Source organism: Artibeus jamaicensis, unplaced genomic scaffold, assembly GCF_021234435.1.
Source record: "Artibeus jamaicensis isolate MK-2021 breed Jamaican fruit bat unplaced genomic scaffold, CSHL_Jam_final scaffold_916, whole genome shotgun sequence".
Taxonomy (NCBI): domain Eukaryota; kingdom Metazoa; phylum Chordata; class Mammalia; order Chiroptera; family Phyllostomidae; genus Artibeus; species Artibeus jamaicensis.
In genome coordinates this window covers 53,555,679-53,575,440 of record NW_026522059.1, presented here as the reverse complement: position 1 = coordinate 53,575,440, position 19,762 = coordinate 53,555,679, and the positions used below count along the sequence as shown (strand labels likewise).

Genomic DNA, 19,762 nt, shown 5'->3' with positions numbered 1-19,762 from the left:
TATTCTCACCTGAGGAGGATGTTTATTGATTTCAGAGAGGGAGGAAGTGTGGGGCGGGGAGAAAGAGAAAGAAAAAAAGAAAGATCCATTGGTTGCCTCCCGTACATGCCCCAACCTGGGATCAACCTTCAGTCTAAGTATGTGTCCTGACTGGGAATCAAACCCACAACTTTTTGGTGTACAGGATTATGTACCACCTGAGCCCCCTGGCCAGGGCTGATGGATCTTTTAAGGAGTATGTGGAGAAGGTATGAGAGGAGGGGTGAGAGCACAAATCTTTGACCAAGCCTTTTCTATTCCCAACATGGAGTGAGCTATGGGGTGGGGAGAGCTCCTGAGGGCGCTCATTTCAGTAGATGCCTCTAAGTTTTTCAAATAAAAAAAACACTGTCAGTGAAACAATTTTTGAGTATGCATGTTCTTTCTCTCCCCCTTTTATATCCATATTCATTTATGTACTAGTGTATTCATGTATGTATATATTATAAAGCATTTATAAAGAGAAATTAAAAAGGACTCATGAAATAAACTATATTTTAAAGAATATTTAAAAGAAACCAATAGTATATTTTCTTCTTTCAAATTGTGGAGACTTGTTGTTACTGTCTGGATACCTGGTTTAAATATCTTCCTAATTTTGATGGTTTTATTTATTTTTTATTTTTTTTAAGATTTTATTTATTCTTTAAAGAGAAAAGAAGGGAAAGAGAAAGAGAGGGAGAGAAACATCAATGTGTGGTTGCTTCCTGTGAGCCCCCCACTGGTAATTTTGATGGTTTTATAATAAAATTGACAAATATATTAAAGACCAAATGTAAATTTAGGGTAAAGTTCATCATTACTAATTGTGTTGTCAAATCCATGTTTTGATTTCTTTATGATTTCAATTACTTTTAGCTAATCTTTAAATTTTGTGGGTCACATTATCATTGGTTTATCATGTGCTGATGAAGGAGCTTTATGTTAGGAGTAGAAAAAATCAGATCTCTTACTCCTTTTTGTCTTTCCATTTTGACTGTGCTTACATGAGTGCTAATATTTTCAATCCTGGTTTCTTTACAGGAACCTTTTCAAGTCACTTATCTTATTTTGCAGAAGTTAGTTCAGTTTAAAGTAGATAATGTATTTGTAAATTCACTTAGTTATTCACATGGGAATGTTGATATGTCAACTTAGTGAGTTAGTTGAGGTGCTACTGTTAGCCCTCCATGGTACAGAATTCCAGATATTGTCATGACATTTGAATGCTTGACATACTAGCTTTGAAAATGTGTCTCCATTACCTGGTTCAGCTGTATCCAAGTATAAGAATGAATATCAGTCCATCAACACAGGAATTATTTGGGGGTTAGATAATAATCTTCCATTTTCTACTAGGGTTAATTATTGCTGAATTATTGGAGTTTTGAGACACTGATTTGCTTTCAAAAAGTACTGAAAGAATATAAAATTAGGCCCTGGCTGTCTCCTGTGTGGCTCAGTGGATTGAGCACAGGGCTGTGAACCAAAGGGTTGCTGTTTTGATTCCCAGTCAGGGCTCATAACTGGGTTTGCGGGCCAGGTCAGGTTCCCAGTAGGAGTGTGGGAGAGGCAATCACACATTGGTGTTTTCTTCCCTCTCTTTCTCCCTCACTTCCTCTCTGTCTAAAATAAATGAATAAAATCTTTAATTTATTAAATTTATTCATTGAATTTATTAATTTATTCAAGTTATTAAATTACATTTGTTAATTTATAAGTCTATTTAAATAAAAGTCTTTAAAATAAAAATAAAATCTTCAAAAAATATAAAATTGGGTTTGTGTGTGGAGAAGTAGTATTTTGTATGACCTATTTTGTGTGTGTGTATGTATATATGTTTATATATATTCAGATTTGTATTGTATAATTATCGTTCAGGTGTACTTCACAAAGTTGTAAGATATTTAAAGTGTACAAGATGATTTAATATACTTAAGATACCTATTTAATAAAAAATGATCAGTTTTATAGCTTGAAGAAGAATGAGAAATCTTTGAGGAAAAAAAGGTATATTTTTATACATCAAGAGAGATGTCTGTTTAACACCAGGATATACTTTGTACCAAGATAAAAAATTTCAGGAATGAAAACTCACAAGTGGCTTGGAATGAGCAGGGTACTGGCTGACAGTTTGTTAATGAGATTGCTCAGGACACTGGCAAGTAATTTGGTGAAGTTTGCTACAGGAAAGACTTTTGTGTTCTTTTGATTTTTGCTGGTCAGATGAATCCAAATCTTACTTTTGAAACTCAAAATAATACAGAAAATGCCATGAAATTCTTAACAACTAATTTTGGTTCAATTCATTGGAAAATTGGAAATATTTGAAAATATATTTTGACTGTATTTAAAAATGTATTTTTTAAAATGAAATAATAACTTTTTTGGAGGCGTTGAGTGCTAAAAAATGCAGCAGAAATGATTGTGAGTCCTGAGTTTTAAGGCATATTGATGTGATTTTTAGAACTAATACAGTATTCAAATTATTTCTTACTTTTTAGGCAGCAAGAATTATCGCCAAGTTAGCAGCTTGGGGAAAAGAATTGATGGAAGGCAGTGACTTAAATTACTATTTCAATTGGATAAAAACTCAGCTGAGTTCACAGGTAAAAGACAGTTCTTTTAGTATCTTTGAAAGGATTATAAATAACATTCATATTCTCTTCAACTATTTAATTATGGGAAATTACAAAAAAAGTCATATATTACAATAATGCCATTTTTAACTTGCTAAAGAGTAGTTTAGCTTGCTTAGTTATGGTAGTATGCTTTAGTTTTTCTTTCTTCGACTGGCTTCAGCTCAACCTTTTCTGTTCTTTCTGCCACTTGCAATTCTCTGTTTATGCTTTTCAGTGGTTAGGGAGTACCTTCTTTCCAGGTGGCTGCAGTATCACACAGGTGGGAGAACTGAAAGGGTTCACCCAACTCCAAAGAGCACACTTATGTAAGGCCTATAGAAAGGAAAAGAAACTATGAGAGTGGGAAGGCAAACTTTGAGGCTGAGAGATTTCCAGGCACAGCTCCCACATGTGTCTTGGAACTCTGGACCAGCAATATTTGTAAAAGAAATCCTGGTTTTGGGAGAGCTCTCCAGAAGTTTCTAGTGGGATCTTGTTAATCACTTAACCAGGCTAAGCTGCCTAACTAGTTACATCAATAAACAAACTGGCTCTGGGTGCCACTAGGGGAGTGTCAAACTGTAAATAGCACATTACAGATCATCAGTCAATCTACTTTTTATAGTCTCGACCGAGAGTCCATATCAACTTTCCAGGTGCTCTGGGGTAAGTGTAGACCTGCTTGGGCCAAGTGTGAGATAATAGTCTCACACAGTGACTCACCAGTATTTCACTGTATCATTGTGGGATGGAACATAGGCCTAAGGTTAAATGTGAAGCCTGCTTATTGGTCATTGTGATGCTTTCAGACCTCTCTAGCTCTACTTCCCCAAGCAGGAAATAGCTTGCTGGTTTAATGACAAGTTCTCTGTTTTTGTCTTCATGGTTCTCTAGTACAGAAAGACAGGATACTTATGATGGCTCAGTGGTGTTTCTTTTAGGCTTCCAGTATTAGGTGGTAAGGGGAAACTTGGTGGAAATGTTCATCAGAAAAGGAGTGAAAAGAAGGTGGGTGGGGGAGGAGTATTCTGGGGAAGAAAAGGGAGAAGAAAATGAGATTTTGGTATTGGGATGGGTGACATGGAGGAGTGGGGCCAGGAGAAGTAATATTAATTGCTATTATGTTGTAAGTGTTAGATTACACAAAAATGTCTAGTTGAAATACATTTTTGGAAAGTTGTCACTTAAATTTTAGTGACTCATTTTTATAGAATTTCATTTGAAGCATAAGAGAGATACCATGATGACATTTTGCTTAGATTTGTTGACTTTAAACTGCCTGCCTTTTGGGGGATAGCCTAATTGCTTTTATATTTAAATAGGGATATTTTAAGTGTACTTTGAAAAAACTAAGCATTTTTTGTCAGTAGCATATATTTTAACAATCTTTCTGGCTTAGCTTTTAAAAGTATTTTTACCAGAGTCACAAATTTACAGATTTTAGTGAGTTTGTGAGGTAATTCAAAAACAAGATATTTAGAACATGAAAATTATATCTTACAATTTCTAAATGTATAGCATTTGGGATCAAAATGCTTATAGTTAGATAAGCATCCCCCCCCCTTTTTTTTTAAATTTCTTCCTTTGAGCAAACTTCATTCTGCTTTAGTGTTAGCTTTATGGTATAATCGTAATGGGGCTCTATTGTGGCTGAATTCATAAAATGAAAATTGTCAGGAAAGAATGTATACTTGTAGATTGCAACTAACATTTGGGGTTGTTTCATTTTAGACTTTTCCTTACAGGAATAATGTTTATATTGTGTCTCAGGTGTTGTCATTTTTAGATTGATTAACTATGGTTGCAACCTTATTGAGCAAATGGAGGAAATATTTCTGTTGTCACTACTGGAAGCAAATATTTCAGTGTCTAAAACAGTTTTTAGAATTGGTATCAGATTAGTGTTCTTAAAGACCTTCCTGTATCTTTCTAGCATATTCTTTTATCACTGAGTCTTTGGCTTTGTTTATTTGTGGTGTGGCATTTCTGCTTTGCAAGTCCTTCTGCATACAGAATGACTCTTCAAGGTACCCAGGCCCAATCTGGCTTTGCTCCTCAGAGTCTGGTCACTGCTTCTGCTAGGTTCTGGATTGCACTATCTCTTTTGCTGTGGGCAGACACTTCTTCCATAGCTTTTTATTAGGATTAAACTACAGACTTCCTGTTTAAAGGATGAAACAGGATTATTTGCAATTTTATTTGCTTAAATGTCATTTGATAGGACTATATCTGGAAGATCTCTCTTTGTTGTGTTTTTTTTCTCATAAAAGGGATCACAATTTCATAATTCTCATAGAAATAACCTTTCAAAAGTCCAGATTAGTTGCAAGTTTGGATATTTTGTTCTTTAACTTATAGCGACATTGAGTATTATACTTGGTCATGGGCCTCGTGCCTGACAGTAGATAATAGTTACTGAATAAAACAAATAAAAATTTCCTTTCAGAAATTTATTATCACTTTTCTCTTGCATATTCAGCCTTTGACTTTCTACCTCAACATTTCTTTGATCATTTCTCTAGGACATATGAGATTTTGATTTTAAGTATAAGTTGTTAGTATTGCTGTGGATAACCAAATTTTAAATTCTGTGTTGTATCTTCTCATCATCAGGCACCTGTTTCAAAGACTTGGCACAGAATATAGTGTATGTAGTTCAGCTTAAAACAGTTGTGTTATTAGAGAAACAATTTAATAGGAAAATTCTGAGACTTGGAAATTTATACCAGCTTTGCTCATGAAATTTAGTTGGAGATTAGCATTCAGCTTATTATTGTTCCACTTTTAATACTATATTGATTAAAATACTACATGGATGAGTGTAATGTTACTTAGAATATTTCATTATCATCCTCATTCTTTTTATTAGTTGTTGATACTCTATTTAAAGTAGGATTAGGAAAAAATTACAAAATTGCTTAGCTCCCTTTCATACACTGATAAATTAGGATACAATTAAAAACAAAACTAAGTAATAAGTTATTTATTTTGTAATAGAAACTGCGTGGTAGCGGTGTTGCTGTTGAAACAGGAACAGTCTCTTCAAGTGATGTAAGTACACTCCTTCTTAATTCAGTAGCCTCTTAACACCCTGAATATGTTATTTGGAGTCATAGTTCACCTTTTTGAAGATGTTTACTGATCCCTAAACTATAAATTCATGGATTCGATATCACCTCCAGTTAGTTTAATGCTGTTGTAAACACTATTCAAACATTTAAGGTCTTTAGTGATAAGTGGTCTGTGGGTACACATGAGACTTGTGCTTCCTGTTGCTCTTGTCTGACCTGAGAATCAAAGCAAGAGTGTGAATTCAGTTACACAATTGGAGTGAATAAAGTTATTCTCTTCAAGCTTCGATTTTCTAATAATAGATAAACTAATATCTAATAGATGCGTGAACACTGCGTCAAGCAGTTTAGTGGGCATAACCCACTAAAACTCATTACTTGCACTGTGTTGCTCAAAGCTTTATGTGGGACTACATGGTGGCCATAAACTTCCCCCCTCCCTTTTTTGGCCAGTCTCTTCCCATATTTTTGTAGAACTGAAAATGTAAGGGTTAAAACTAATCGTGTCTCCCCAAGTTCCTTTTTTTGTTAGTTATTTTCCCCTTTTAGGAATAGTATAACTTCACTGTGCTAAGAATAGCTCAAAAACTGGCAATAAGTTTGGGCAAAAGGGCTGGAATAATTGGAACCAGTTGAAAGAAAAATAAGGGGACAAAAGTTAGCAATGTAGGTAAGGTGTATCCAGCCTCATTTGTTGGAAATTATCTCAGGGAGCCTGGAAAGCATCTTTAGAGGATGGTATCTACAACTTGCCTGTTACAGACCTAAATGAAGCTCTGTAGAAGCCATTTAATACCTATACTAATTACTGATACTTCCATATTTTACATAGAACATACCTGTGTGTATATATACATATATACATATATGTATATATATATATGTATATATGTATATATACACATATATGTATATATGTATATATGTATATATACATATATATTCAGTATATATTCTGAATATATATATATATATTCTGAGACTATAGATGGCAGCAGAACCCACTTTCAAAGCCAAAAGTGGGGCTTCTTTTGGGGCGTAGGTTAAAGGATTTGACTAGTAGTGTATTAGGCCAGAAAAATGGCCATTAGCCTTCTGAAGTGGAATTAGAACAAGGTGTAGAACTACATGAGTAGTCTGGGGCTGGGGTGGAGGAATGTGGTAGTGGGTTAGAAGTCTAGATATTTAGCCATAAGTAGATGTTTACATTGGGAGTCTTAATTTTATATGACTTGAATTTTTGTCAGTTTAAAATTTTGAAAAAAAGTTTAATTCATATATTAGACATACTGGTAGATTTTTTAAAAGTGCTTTTAGAATCATGTCTTATAAATGAATTTGGTGAAGTATTTTTAAGTTATTAAGGCTTAGATAATGAATTGCAAGTTCTGGTGATAGGAAATTCTGATTGTGCTATTTTTTCTCTAGTTAGTTGGAGAACAAAACTGACTAATTGAGTTGACTCTGCATTAAGTCACAGTGGTTTATAGTTGACCTGTATGTATACATCCAACAGAATTAGCATCAGGGGTAATTGTGAGTAAGGAAAACATGGGCTTTGATTTTCCACTTTCTTACCTTTAGTGCTCCTCAAACCTGAATGTATACTTTGTCTCTAACTGAGAGTTCTTACTGTTTCAAATGGCTGTGTACTTGAGTAAGTTCAGAGTAGGGTGTTATCCTTCCTTTGATACTTGTATTTTAGTAGGGAAATCTAAATTGGTAGCCAATACTTTGCTCTTACTGTGCCTGGCATTGTTTTACTCACCGTACATTTACATGTCCTTGAATACTCATACTTCTTCTTTGTTACAGGTTTTACTATAAGCCACGTTTTATGGATATGAACAGTGAGACTGTGCAGAAAGGCATACTAGCTTGTCCAAGGTCATTCAGCTCATGAGTGGCAGAACCCTCAAAGAAATGAATTGTGTGCTGAGAACTTTTGAGGAAGCTGAACTGGAATTGGGTCTTAGGCATTCCTAAGTCTCTTTCTTATCCTTCTCAGACTTGTGAAAATATTGATACTGTATCTTAAAATCCCTTTAGATTTTCAGAAAGCATAGAAAAGCAGTTTGGTAAATCGCATTACATGATACTGCCACTTGATGTCAGTATAAAACAAAAAAGGTTTACACTGCAAAATGAGAAATAAATGTGGTCTAACTATGTTAACTTTTTAAATTACCATGGAAACATTGTAAGTTATGAGTGGGTTATTACAAACATTTTTACTTACTTTTAATGCTTTTAAAAACATTTTAAAGGTTTTATTTATTTAACTTTAGACAGAGTCGGAAGGGTAGGAGAAGGAGAGGGAGAGAAAAACCATTGTATGGTTGCTGTTCGTGCGCCTGCTCCTGAGTACCTGGCCCACAACTCAGGCATGTGCCCTAGATCCTTTGGTTTGCAGGCCCATGCTCAGTCCCCTGAGCTCTACCAGCCAGGGCACAAACATTTTCATTTAAATGACGTTACATAAATGGAATTGCCTTAGAATGAATTATGTTGGCTTTGCCTAAATATGAAGTTAATAAATGATATCAAATCATATGTACTTAATCTTAAACTGTATGTTCAAATTTTTTTTAAATCCTCACCTGAGGACATTTTTTTATTGTGTTTTAGAGAAGAAGGGAGAGAGGGAAACAGAAACATCGATGTGAGAGAGAAACATCAATTGGTTGCCTCCTGTAAGCCCCCAGACCGGGATCATACGTACCCAGACCAGGGATAGAACCTGTAACCCTTTGCTTACAGGCCAGTGCTTCAACCAACTGAGCCACGCCAGTCAGGGCTGTCTGTTCAGTTCTTTACTGGCTGTTGGACGTGAACGTTCAGTTCAGTCTTACATTCTTCTGAGGGAGCTGCACGTTTTTGGATGATGATTGTTATGCTGATGCCCTGACAGAAAGAGGGATAACTGTAATCTCTCACAAATATGGAGGATTTAGAAAGAATCTGGGAGTTTTGTGTTTCTTTGTTTTCTTTAATCTCTGCCCAGATTCATTTATACAAGAGTGTAGGAGAACAAGGTGATTCTTAGCTCTTGCACTTGACTGTGTCATATTCTCTGGCAGTTTTTGTTGTAGACCTGGTCTGGCTTCAGTTATTGCCAGATTAACTTGTTTTACTGATAGTAAAGTAACTTAAGTTGCCAGGTTCTCCTTTTGCTTATTTTATATTTAATTATCTTGCTTTTTGATGTTCTGAAACGGTTCTGTCCAATAGAACTTCCCATAATGTTGGAAATGTTTTGTATCTCTGTACTATTATGGTAATCACTAGCCAAATGTGACTCTTGAGCACTCAGAAATGTGGCGAGTATGAATGAGGAAGTAAATTTTCAAATTTTGTATAGTTTTTTGTGTAGCTTTATCAAAATATATTTCACATACCATAAAATTCATCAGTTTGCAGTTCAGCGGGTTTGTGCAACCACAATCTGATCGTATAGTGTTTTCGGTACATCAGAAAGCAACCCTGTGCACATTAATACTCATTCCCCATTCTTGTTCCCTGCTCCCATCCTCTGGCAACCACCGATCTACTTGACTCTCTGGATTTGCCTCTTCTGGCTATTTCATATGAATGAATCATATCATATATGGTTCTATGTCTGTGCCTGGCATCTTTTATTTAGGCTAATGTTTTCAGAATCCATTCATGTTCTAGCACAGTAACAACAGCATTTTAGATTGAGAGAAGAAAAACACTTTTTTGGCTTTTGGCCAAATTCCTTAAATTTTTTTGGTAACAGTTCTCATATCCTTGTTAATATGAGATTAGTTTTACGGCTTTAGCTTTGTTTTTACTTTAAGACTATGCTGTGTAACACTTTTCATTCTTCCAGAAGTGATGGAGTACTTTAATGATTTAGTTCTTTACTACTTTGTTGGTAACTAAAGGAGTAGGCTAAGTCATAAAGTTCAGGCCTGTCTTTTAACTGTCCTCTGCTGTAGCTGGTGAGTCTGTGAGGACTCAAAATAATTCTCTATCAATTACATGTCTTTGTACAAGTTTCAAGAGCATTGTTATTTACCTGCAGTGATTCTTAGATGACTTTTATTGTTCAATGACCTTATAAAAAATGGATACATTTTAAACATAGATGCTCAGAATAATGTTAAGATAATGAGGAAAAGATAACTTCAGAGTTTGGGTTTGCTGATTAGATTATTGGAAGGGTTGCCTTGAGGTATATTATGGCAATACAAAAGAAAATTAAATGGTACGGAATTTCAGTGTAAGACTTTGTTTTACATATTAAAGTATAGCACCGGTAATAATAATGGGGTAACCTAATATGATACATTAGATGTGTTCTTAGAAGCTGTATACAAAGCAATAATGTATAAAGTAAATCAAATTGAGTCCACATTAATTTTTCCTCATAATAAAAAATCCCAGTAGTCATTACATGACTAAGCAAATTAGAATGAAAGAAGTGCACACCTCCTCCCACCCGCATTTCTCCTCTTTAGTTCATGTCCATGGGTCATACATGTAAGTTCTTTGGCTTTTACATTTCCTATACTATTCTTACCCTCCCCCTGTCTACTTTCTACCTACCATTTATGCTACTTGTTCTCTCTACCTTTTCCCCGTCTTTCCTGCTCCCACTCCCCTGTTGATAACCCTGCATGTGATCTCCATTTCTGTGGTTCTGTTCCTGTTCCAGTTGTTTGCTTAGTTTGCTTTTGTTTTTGTTTTAGGTGTGGTTGTTAATAACTGAGTTTCCTGTCATTATACTGTTCATAGTTTTCATCTTCTTTTTCTTAGATAAGTCTCTTTAACATTTCATATAATAAGGGCTTGGTGATGATGAACTCCTTTAACTTGACCTTGCCTGGAAAGCATGTTGTCTGCCCTTCCATTGTGAATGAAAGCTTTGCTGGATAGAGTAATCTTGGATGTGGGTTCTTGCCTTTCATGACTTCAAATACTTCTTTCCATCTCCTTCTTGCCTGTAAATTCTCTTTCCAGAAATCAGCTAACAAGTCTATGGGTACTCCTTTGTAGGTAACTGTCTCCTTTTCTCTTGCTGCTCTTAAGATTCCTTATTTTTAATCTTGGGTAGTGTAATTAAGATGTGCCTTGTTCTGTTCCTCCTCAGGTCCAACAACTTTGGGACTCTCAGAGCTTCCCGGACTTCCTGAAAGTCTATTACCTTTACCAGATTGGGGAACTTATTTTTTGAAATAAGTTTTGCATTTCTTATTCTTTCTCTTCTTCTTCTGGCACCCATATGATTCTGATGTTGGAACATTGAAAATTGTCCTGGAGGTTCCTAAGCCTCCCCTCATTTTTTTGAATTTTTGTTTCTTCATTCTTTTCTGGTTGGATGTTTATTTCTTCCTTCTGGTCCACACTGTTGATTTGAGTCCCAGTTTCCTTCCCATTACTATTGGTTCCCTGTACATTTTTCTTTATTTCACTTAGTGTAGCCTTCATTTTTTCATCTGATTTGTGACCGAATTCAACCCATTCTGTGAGCATCCTGAGTACCAGTGTTTTGAACTGTGCATCTGATAGGTTCTCTATCTCTTCATCACTTAGTTATATTTTTTCTGTAGCTTTGATCTGTTCTTTTATTTAGGCCATTTTATTTATCAGTTCGCCTGTTAACCTAGTAAGGGAAAGAGCCTTAGGTGTTCACCGTGACAGGGCAACTCACGACACTGGGTTGTGACACTGTATGTGGGGGAGGGATTCGAGAGGAAACAATGGCATTTGCTCACTCTCTGCCAAATTTCAATTACTTTCCCTTTACCCACAGTCAAATGGGGCCCTTCTGGTACAGATCCTCTGGTCGGTGGGCTTGTGTGCACTCTTAACACCCTGTGGGTCTCTCCAGTGAACTCTCCTGTGAGGCTGGGGGTTTCTTCTGCTGCTGCCTCAACCCCCATAGGTATTTTCATTTGGTGGTTTGAGGCTTTATTTCCCCCTGCTGGGACCCTGGGTTGCATGGTTTGTTTTGCTCCCCAGCTGTTCCTCTTGGATTATCTGCGTGAATGCGGGACCAACCGATCTGCCAGCCACCACCTCTGCAGGTCTACCAGCTGCAGCCTTGCTGCAAGTTCTGTCACCTGGCTGCCCATCTCCTCCCCTCCTACTATTGTGGCTGAATGTGTCTTTAACTCCTTGGTTGTCGGGCTTCCATATAGTTCGGTTTCTGTCAGTTCTGGTTGTTTTTTGTTTTTAAATTGTTGTTGTCCTTTTGGTTGTGTAAGGAGGCACGGTGTGTCTGCCTATGCCTCGGCTTGGCTGAGAGTGCTCTAGAGGATGTTTTTTAATAAGCCAATTTCAGGTGAATTCTTGGGCTAATATATGTATTTTAGTTCCTGAATGTCAGGTAATAATAATAGTATACTTTGCAATTGTTTTGTGCTTTTTAGAAACTGATTTGAGTAGCAGTTTTTTTTCCTTAATTTGCCATGGCTGGTATTATTTTTTCGTTTTTGACGAGAAAACAGTTTTGGAAGGTTTAAGTGACTTGCCAAAGATAATTTGGCAAAACTTCTGATTGGCAAACATCTTCCTCCTTCCATCTCTTCCTTTCTTTAGTCTTCTTTTTTATGTCATAATTTACTAAAGTAAAATTCTTATATTTTGAATTTTCAGCTGAATGAATTTATGTCATATGTATTTGTCATGTATACTCCTACTAAATATTTTCTTTCACCTCAACTCCCACAGAGATTATCATTATGATATCTATTACTATAGATTAGTTTTACATGATCTTGAATTTTATAAAAGTGGAAACATATTATACAGAATGAAGTTTTGTGTGTTTTGAGTTCTCTGGCCCAGTATTGTCATTGCTCAACATGAATTAAAGAATCATTCATGTTGCATTTAGCAGTAATCTTTTAATTGCTGTGTAGTATCTGTTAAGTTAATAACCATTATTTTTATTGCTACATAGTAATCTATTAAATATCTATTCACTATTGATGGATATTTGGGTTACTTCTAAGTTTTGGCTATTGTGAATAATTTTGCTATAAACATTCTTTTTTTTAAATTTTATTTAACTATTTTTCAAGTACAGTTTTCTGTCTATTTCTCCCATCCCAGCCCATCTCGCCCCATGCTCCCCACCTCCCTCCCATTTCCACCCCCCTTAGTTATTGTCCCTGTGTCCTTTATACTTGTTCCTCTAAATCCCTCCCCTTTCTCCCCTTAAATTCCCTCCCCTTTCCCCTCTGGTCACTGTCCCCGTTTTCTATTTCAGTGTCTTTGTTTTTTTTTTTTTTTTGCTTGCTTGATTGTTTTGTTGTTTAGCTTCCTGTTAAAGGTGAGATCATATGGTATTAACATTCTTATGTATATCTTTTGGTAGATAGTCTGGAACACTTAATTCTAGAAGTGTTTATTATTAAAATTCTAGAAGTGATAATTATTGGTCATTATCAGTATAAATTTTTTGGTCAAACTTGTAATTATCAAACCATATCTATTAGGACCCCATTCATGGTATTAGTGTAAGATAGGGCGTTTGTTTGTATTTGTTTTTTATTCTTTCATTCAGGAAATACTGAGTGTGTACTAGGTACAGTGCACTGTGTGAAAGCATAACACTGAACAAGATGGGCATGACTCCTGCTATCCTAAGGCTGCCTGTCTTCTGGGAAGGACTGCATTAGACAAGTTATTACACAGTTATGACCATGTCCTTTGAGAGTATACAAGGAATAGAATCAGTTTTTGAAAAATTTTCATTCATTTTTTAGAGGGAGAGAGGGAGGTAGAGAGAGACAGACACATCAGTTTTTCTACTTATTTGTGCATTCATTATTTCATTCTTTAAAAAAATTTAAAATTCAATTATTTATTTATATTTAGAAACAAAACAGATTATCATATCCCAGGGTATATTTTTTATTGTTGTTCAAGTACAGTTGTCTGCATTTCCGCCCCCAAACCTCCCACCCCAACCATCCCCACCTATCTCCCCTGATCCCATCCCCCTTTGGTTTTGTCCATGTGTCCTTTATAGTTGTTCCTGAAAACCATTGTGCACCTTTTCCCCTTATTATCCCCTCCCCCCTCCCCTCTGGTTACTGTCACTTTGTTCTTAATTTCAGTGTTTCTGGTTATATTCCACTTCTTTGTATGTGCCCTGACTAGGAATTGAACCCACAACCTTGGTGTATTGGTATGACATTCTTAACTAACTGACCTATGCCACCAGGGTGAGTGGAATCTTGTTTCTTTTTTTTTAAAGACATACATATATGACACAGGAAATTTCTGTAGTGTTATACAGACATCTGTATCTTAGGAGTGAGAGGTGGTAAGAGTGACTTTTTATTTTATACTGTTCTACACTGATTGAATATATTATGATAAATAGGTACAAAGCATCTCATGCAGATTCAGATCAATAAATACTATGTTCACAAATGGTAATAAGGTCTCATGCTACTTTTCCAGTCATATTTCTAGTTTATAACTATACTTCATGATCTTATAGGCATCTTTAAGATGATCTTATAGGCATCTTTCTTGGGAGTTCTGAGCATAGGAGTGAGGGAGCCTCAGAAAGAGGCCACCTGTGCGAGGCCAGGCTCAAGGGAAATGCATGGAGATGTTCTTTCTTACTTGTTCCTTCTGACTTTGTGTTTGGAAGGTGTAATATTTGATCACCATAAATACTGTCTCATCAGCTTGGGGGTTCTTGAAAAAATCCTATAAAATAGACTATTTATTTACCTTTCAATTCTTGTTCATATTGTCTTTATTTGAAATCTTGCGAGATTTCAGGATGTTCTGTTAGTCATTACAGCTATTTCAAAGAGTGCTTTTCAAATTTTATAATGTCTGTGAATAGAATAGGAAATTCCAGCAGAAAGAAAAATAATAAAGCAAGAAAAGATTTAGTGTTAGTATTGAACAACGTGGAGGATAATAGTACATTTATATACAATTATCATGGAAATCAGTTTAAGGGAAGTGATAATATAAAATCTGGGGGTTTCTATATTTTGTATTTTTTAGAAAAACAATACCGTGCAAGGCAGAAAACAAAAAGAAATTCACTTGGAGAAAATATACAGGGATAGGGCAAAAGTAGGGTTACAGTTCGTATGGAAAATAATATAATCACTAAAAATAATAATACAAGAATAAATTCTGTTTTGCATACTCACAACTGTAAACCTGCTTTAACCTTATCCTGTATTTAAAAATTTTAGATTTCTACTTTTTTTTCCTTCTAAAGCCAAGTGGCAAAATAGAAAAACATAAGATCAAGTGCAATGAATATTTATTTATTCATTTAGCAAACAAGTATTTTTATTTTTTGTTTTTTAAGAATTCTTATTTTTAAAAGATTTTATTTATTTATTTATTTTTTGAGAGAGGGAAAGGGAAGGAGAAGAGAGAGTGAGAAACATCAATGTGTGGTTGTCCTTCACATGCCCTTAACTGGGCCGCTGTCCTGCAACCCAGGCATGTGCCCTGACTTGGAATTGAACTGGCAACCCTTTGGTTCACAGGCCCGCGTTCAATCTACTGAGCCACACCACCTAGGGCCAAACAAGTATTTTTAAAATGTTGTTATTTACCAGGGACTGTGCTTAAGTGCTAAAATTTAAAAAAGACTCCTCTTTTGCTTTCTGGCCTAGTGGAGATGACTGTTGTGCACACATACACACACCCAAAAGACAAGAATAGAATTTATGTGTGGCACTGTGAAAGGGATTAATTCCATCTGGAGAAATACAGAATACAATAGTAGGTGCAACAGCAAACAGTTGTTAAACGTTATGTGACAGGTACCGTGGAAAGCCCATGCATTAACTAATGAAATTATCCCTACACCCCAGGGGGTTTGTCCCTGTTATCCCCATTTTATAGGTAGGATGCTCATTCAAGGTTACATAGCTTTTAAGTGGGTAAGTAAGGCTGTGTTTAAGAATGTTTAAGAGATGTTGAAGAAATGCTTAAGAAAGGTTTAGAGCCTTTGTTCTAAAACATTGCTATACTTCTGGCTTTTCTTCATGATGGAGGTGTTAACATTTGACTTAAGACTTGCAGCAGCAGGTGAGTCAATTCAAAAGGAGGGGAGAATGGGGAAACCTTTCCAGTAAATAGTTGGTGATAGAGGTTTGGTTTTTAGATGAAAGTAACTGTTGGTATGGGCAACTTAAGGTCACTGGTGATTAGACATTTTGTAATTTTACTAAGTGATCATCCTGATAAGTCTCATACCCATCTGATACCATACAGAGTTAATAGGGTGTTATTGACTACATATTTCCTATACTGTACTTTTATATCCCCATGACTATTCAGTGACAACCAATTTGTAATAATGTCTATCACTGGAATGTATACCTGAAACTAATATGTCAACTGTAATTGATAATAAAAAGTGATAAAAAGAAATACAAAATAAAACATAAGGTCACTGATGATCCTAGCATTTGCCATGTTAAGTTGGGTGATGAGATACAAGAGGTTAAAAAGTTGGTGGTAATTCTTTCAAGAAACCTAAGTGTATCAGGAGGTAGAATGATGCAGAGATTGGTACAAGGTTTAGGGATAGTTTAAAGATGGGTAATAATTGAGTCTATTTAGAGGCTGAGAAAAGGAAACCAATCAAACACAGATTGAAGATATAGGAGAGGCATCTGATTGATGAATCATTAGGTGGGAGGAATGTGATACAGACCTTGCTGGGGCATTAGGTCTTAGGCAGGAAGGTGTCAACCTATCTCCGAGGTCAGAGAGAGGTAACAGTGGTTGTAACTGAAGTTCAGCTTGGAGAATAAGGTGTTGATAGCTGAGTGAATCTCTTACTAGTTATTTCTGTGTTTTCTCATACGGCTGAGAGAGAGGGCAGAGAGTAAAACAGGAAGATAGTGGTGAATATATGACAGTGACTCTGGGGAATGGCAGAACAGACCAGAGTTGCTTGATGGCGTTACGTGGTTATATGATTTTCTCCAGGAGTAGCAAATTATTTTTGGGTAGTACTAGAAATGGTTACTGGTTGGATTGATTGAAGGCTGATTATTTTCTTAAAAAACATTGGTGAAGGGATTAACCAAAGAACATTATGCACAACCGTGGGCATGACAACTGTATGGGGATTGGCTAGGGGTGGGGAGAGGATGGTGCTGGGTGGAGGTAGGGAATGGGAAAAAGAGAAGAAATAACTGTAACAGCATAAGCAATAAAAATAAACTAAAATGAATAATTTACACATGAGATTAATAGGATCATGTAAGTGAAAGACAAAGAGGAGATACAATTTACTTTAATTCAGGGCAGTAATTCAATCATTTACCAGTGCTGCCTTCACTCTGTACTATGAGAGTAATTTCTGAAATTGTATTTGGATTGCCTCATAGGATATAGAGTACAGTTTTAGAACCAGCATCTTTTATATACTTCTTTATAATGTAAATTCTGAAGCTACCAATAACAATGAAAAGTCCATATTTGAAATGTGTCATGTATTTCAAAATAGTATGGTAAATGGACACAGAAAAGGAAGACCTATAGTGAACCAAGAAATTTTTATGTTGAGACAAAATTGTTGGAAATGGAAGAGGCGAGAATACCCTAGATTGTCTTTTTATTGATGATATGTAGAAACCTTGCATAGTATGTCTCTCAACAAGAAAGATGGAATTCCTCTTTTGAGGATTAGTATCTGCTGACTATTGTAAAAAATACACATTTTTTCCCTTTATGGAAGACTGTTTTAGAGCTAAAAATTAAAGTGTTATTTCGATCATTAATTTTTGCTAATGTTTTGAGTTTTCAGGCAAATTGTGTTACGGGATATATTGTGCTTTTGGGCAACTATGTTCACTACTTCCTAGATAAAATCTAAAATAATCTTTTCTTGATAACTGTGTTTTTGTATTTAAGTGCCTGGGTTTTTTTTGAAGAGTTAGGTTTTTAACAAATTTTGTTTAAATTAAAACAGAGCATTGCATATGTTGTTAGGTTTTGTGAATTTATAGAACATCACTAGTCTCTCCTTCCTTCCCTTCATCTTTTAAAAAATTTAAACAATTTATTAGTTCAATAAAAATAAACCTATCATGATAACATTTTAAGAAAAATAATGATATTTTCCAAAATAAAAAAAAAACTAGTGAGAGGCTACCATTGTTTTACAGTTTTACAAATGCCTTGAAGACATCTGAATTCTGTTATATCTGCTTGTGCATTCAGTTAGTTGTGATATGTTGTTTGATTTATTTTACTTACTGATTTTAGAGAGAGGAAGAGAGAGAGAGATGGAGACAGAAAACATTGATTTGTTGTTCTACTAATTTATGCATTCTTTGGTTGCCCTTTGTATGTGCCCTGACTGGGAATCAAACCTGCCACTGTGGTTTAGAATATCATCGGGGATGATATTCTAATCAATTGAGCTACCAGCCAGGGAATATTGTGATACTTTTTAAAATTTTTTCTTCTAATATTTTTAATTTTTTAAATTATATATTATTGATTATGCTATTACAATTGTTCCAATTGTTCCCCACTCCACTCAGCAACCCCTATTCCCTCAGGCAATCCCCGCATTATGTTCATTGACCATGGGTCATACATGTAAGTTCTGTGACTACTTCTTTTCCTATTACTGTTATTTTACATCTGCTATTCTGTAACTACCTATTGAATTTCTTAATCCCCTCACCTCTTTATCCATTCCCCCACACCTCTCTCCCATCTGGCAGTCACCAAATGCTCTCTGTATCCATGATTCTCTGTTCTTCTTGTTTGTTGTTTGGATTCAGTTGTTGATATGTATTTATTTCCATGTTATTGTTTGTAGTTTTTATATCCTTTATCTTGGATAAGTCCCTTTAACGTTTCATATAATAATGGTTTGGTGGTGATGAACTACTTTAGCGTTTTTTTTGTCTGAGAAGCTCTTTATCTGTTTTTCGATTCTAAATGATAGTTTTTCTGTGTAGAGCAATCCTGGCCGTAGGTCGCTGATTTTCATGACTTCAGATATTTCTTGCCCATCTCTTCTACCTTGCAAAGTTTCTTTTGAGAAATCAGCTGACAGTCTGACGGGAACTCCTCTGTAGGTAATTAACTGCTATTCTCTTGCTGCTTTTGATTCTCTCTATCTTTAACCTTTGGCATTTTAGATATGCTGTGTCTTGGAGTGGGCCTCTTTGGATTCATCTTGTTTGGGACTCTGTGCTTCCTGGACTTGCTTGTCTGTTTCCTTTCCCAAATTAGGGAAGTTTTCTTTTATTATTTTTTCAAATAGATTTTCAATTTCTTCTCCTCTGGCACCCCTATGATGTGAATGTTGGAATGCTTAAAGTTGTCCTACAGACTGGCTTATAGTATCCTCATTTTTTTGGATTCTTTTTTCTTCTTGTTCTAGTTGGTTGTTTTTTTTCTTTTTCCTTATGTTCCAAATCATTGATTTGATTCTTGGTTTCATCCATTCTACTGTTGTTTACCCTTAAATTGTTCTTTATTTCAATTATGACTAGATCATTTTTATGCCGTTGAGGTCCTCACCAAGTTTCATGAGCATCCTTATAACCAGTGTTTTGAACTCTGTGTCTGATAGATTGTTTATCAGATCTCCATTTTGTTTATTTCTTTTTCTGGTGTTTTGATCTGTTCTTTCATTTGGGCCATGTTTCTTTATCTATTAATTTTGGCAGCCTCCCTGTGTTTATTTCTATGTGTTAGGTAGAGCTACTATGACTCCCAAGTCTTGGTTGCATGGCCCAATGTACTGAGTGTCCTGTAAGGTCCAGTGGCACAGCCTCCACTATCATTTGAGCTGGGTGCTCAAGGTGTGCCCTTTGTGTGGGCTGAGTACACCCTTCTCTTGTAGTTGAGGCTTTATTGCTGTTGGCAGGTCAATGGGAGAAGTTTACAGAGGCCAGTCAGTTTCAAGGACTGGCTGTGAACACTGACCACCAACCTCTGCCCTCTGTGGAAGATCAATTGTGCAGCGGCAGGGTGGTGGTGCTCTGACATGGTCTGTCCACTGGGTGCACAGGCTCTGGGGTTTCCTGGGTGATGCTGGTCAAGGTCTGC

The 19,762-nt window shown here is 35.8% G+C and overlaps 1 protein-coding gene across 3 annotated transcripts in view; it reads left to right on the top strand.

Annotated features, from left to right (window-relative positions):
- Window positions 1-19,762, top strand: part of ATP6V1H (ATPase H+ transporting V1 subunit H) — a 138,412-nt gene that overhangs the window by 15,419 nt on the left and 103,231 nt on the right. For 2 of the 3 annotated variants that reach the window (XM_053661017.1, XM_053661016.1), the window contains exons 6-7: window positions 2,523-2,627; window positions 5,637-5,690. In XM_053661017.1, the coding sequence (XP_053516992.1) occupies window positions 2,523-2,627; window positions 5,637-5,690 (159 nt within the window). The remainder of the gene's footprint in view (window positions 1-2,522; window positions 2,628-5,636; window positions 5,691-19,762) is intronic. The other variant, XM_053661018.1, reaches the window with a different exon arrangement.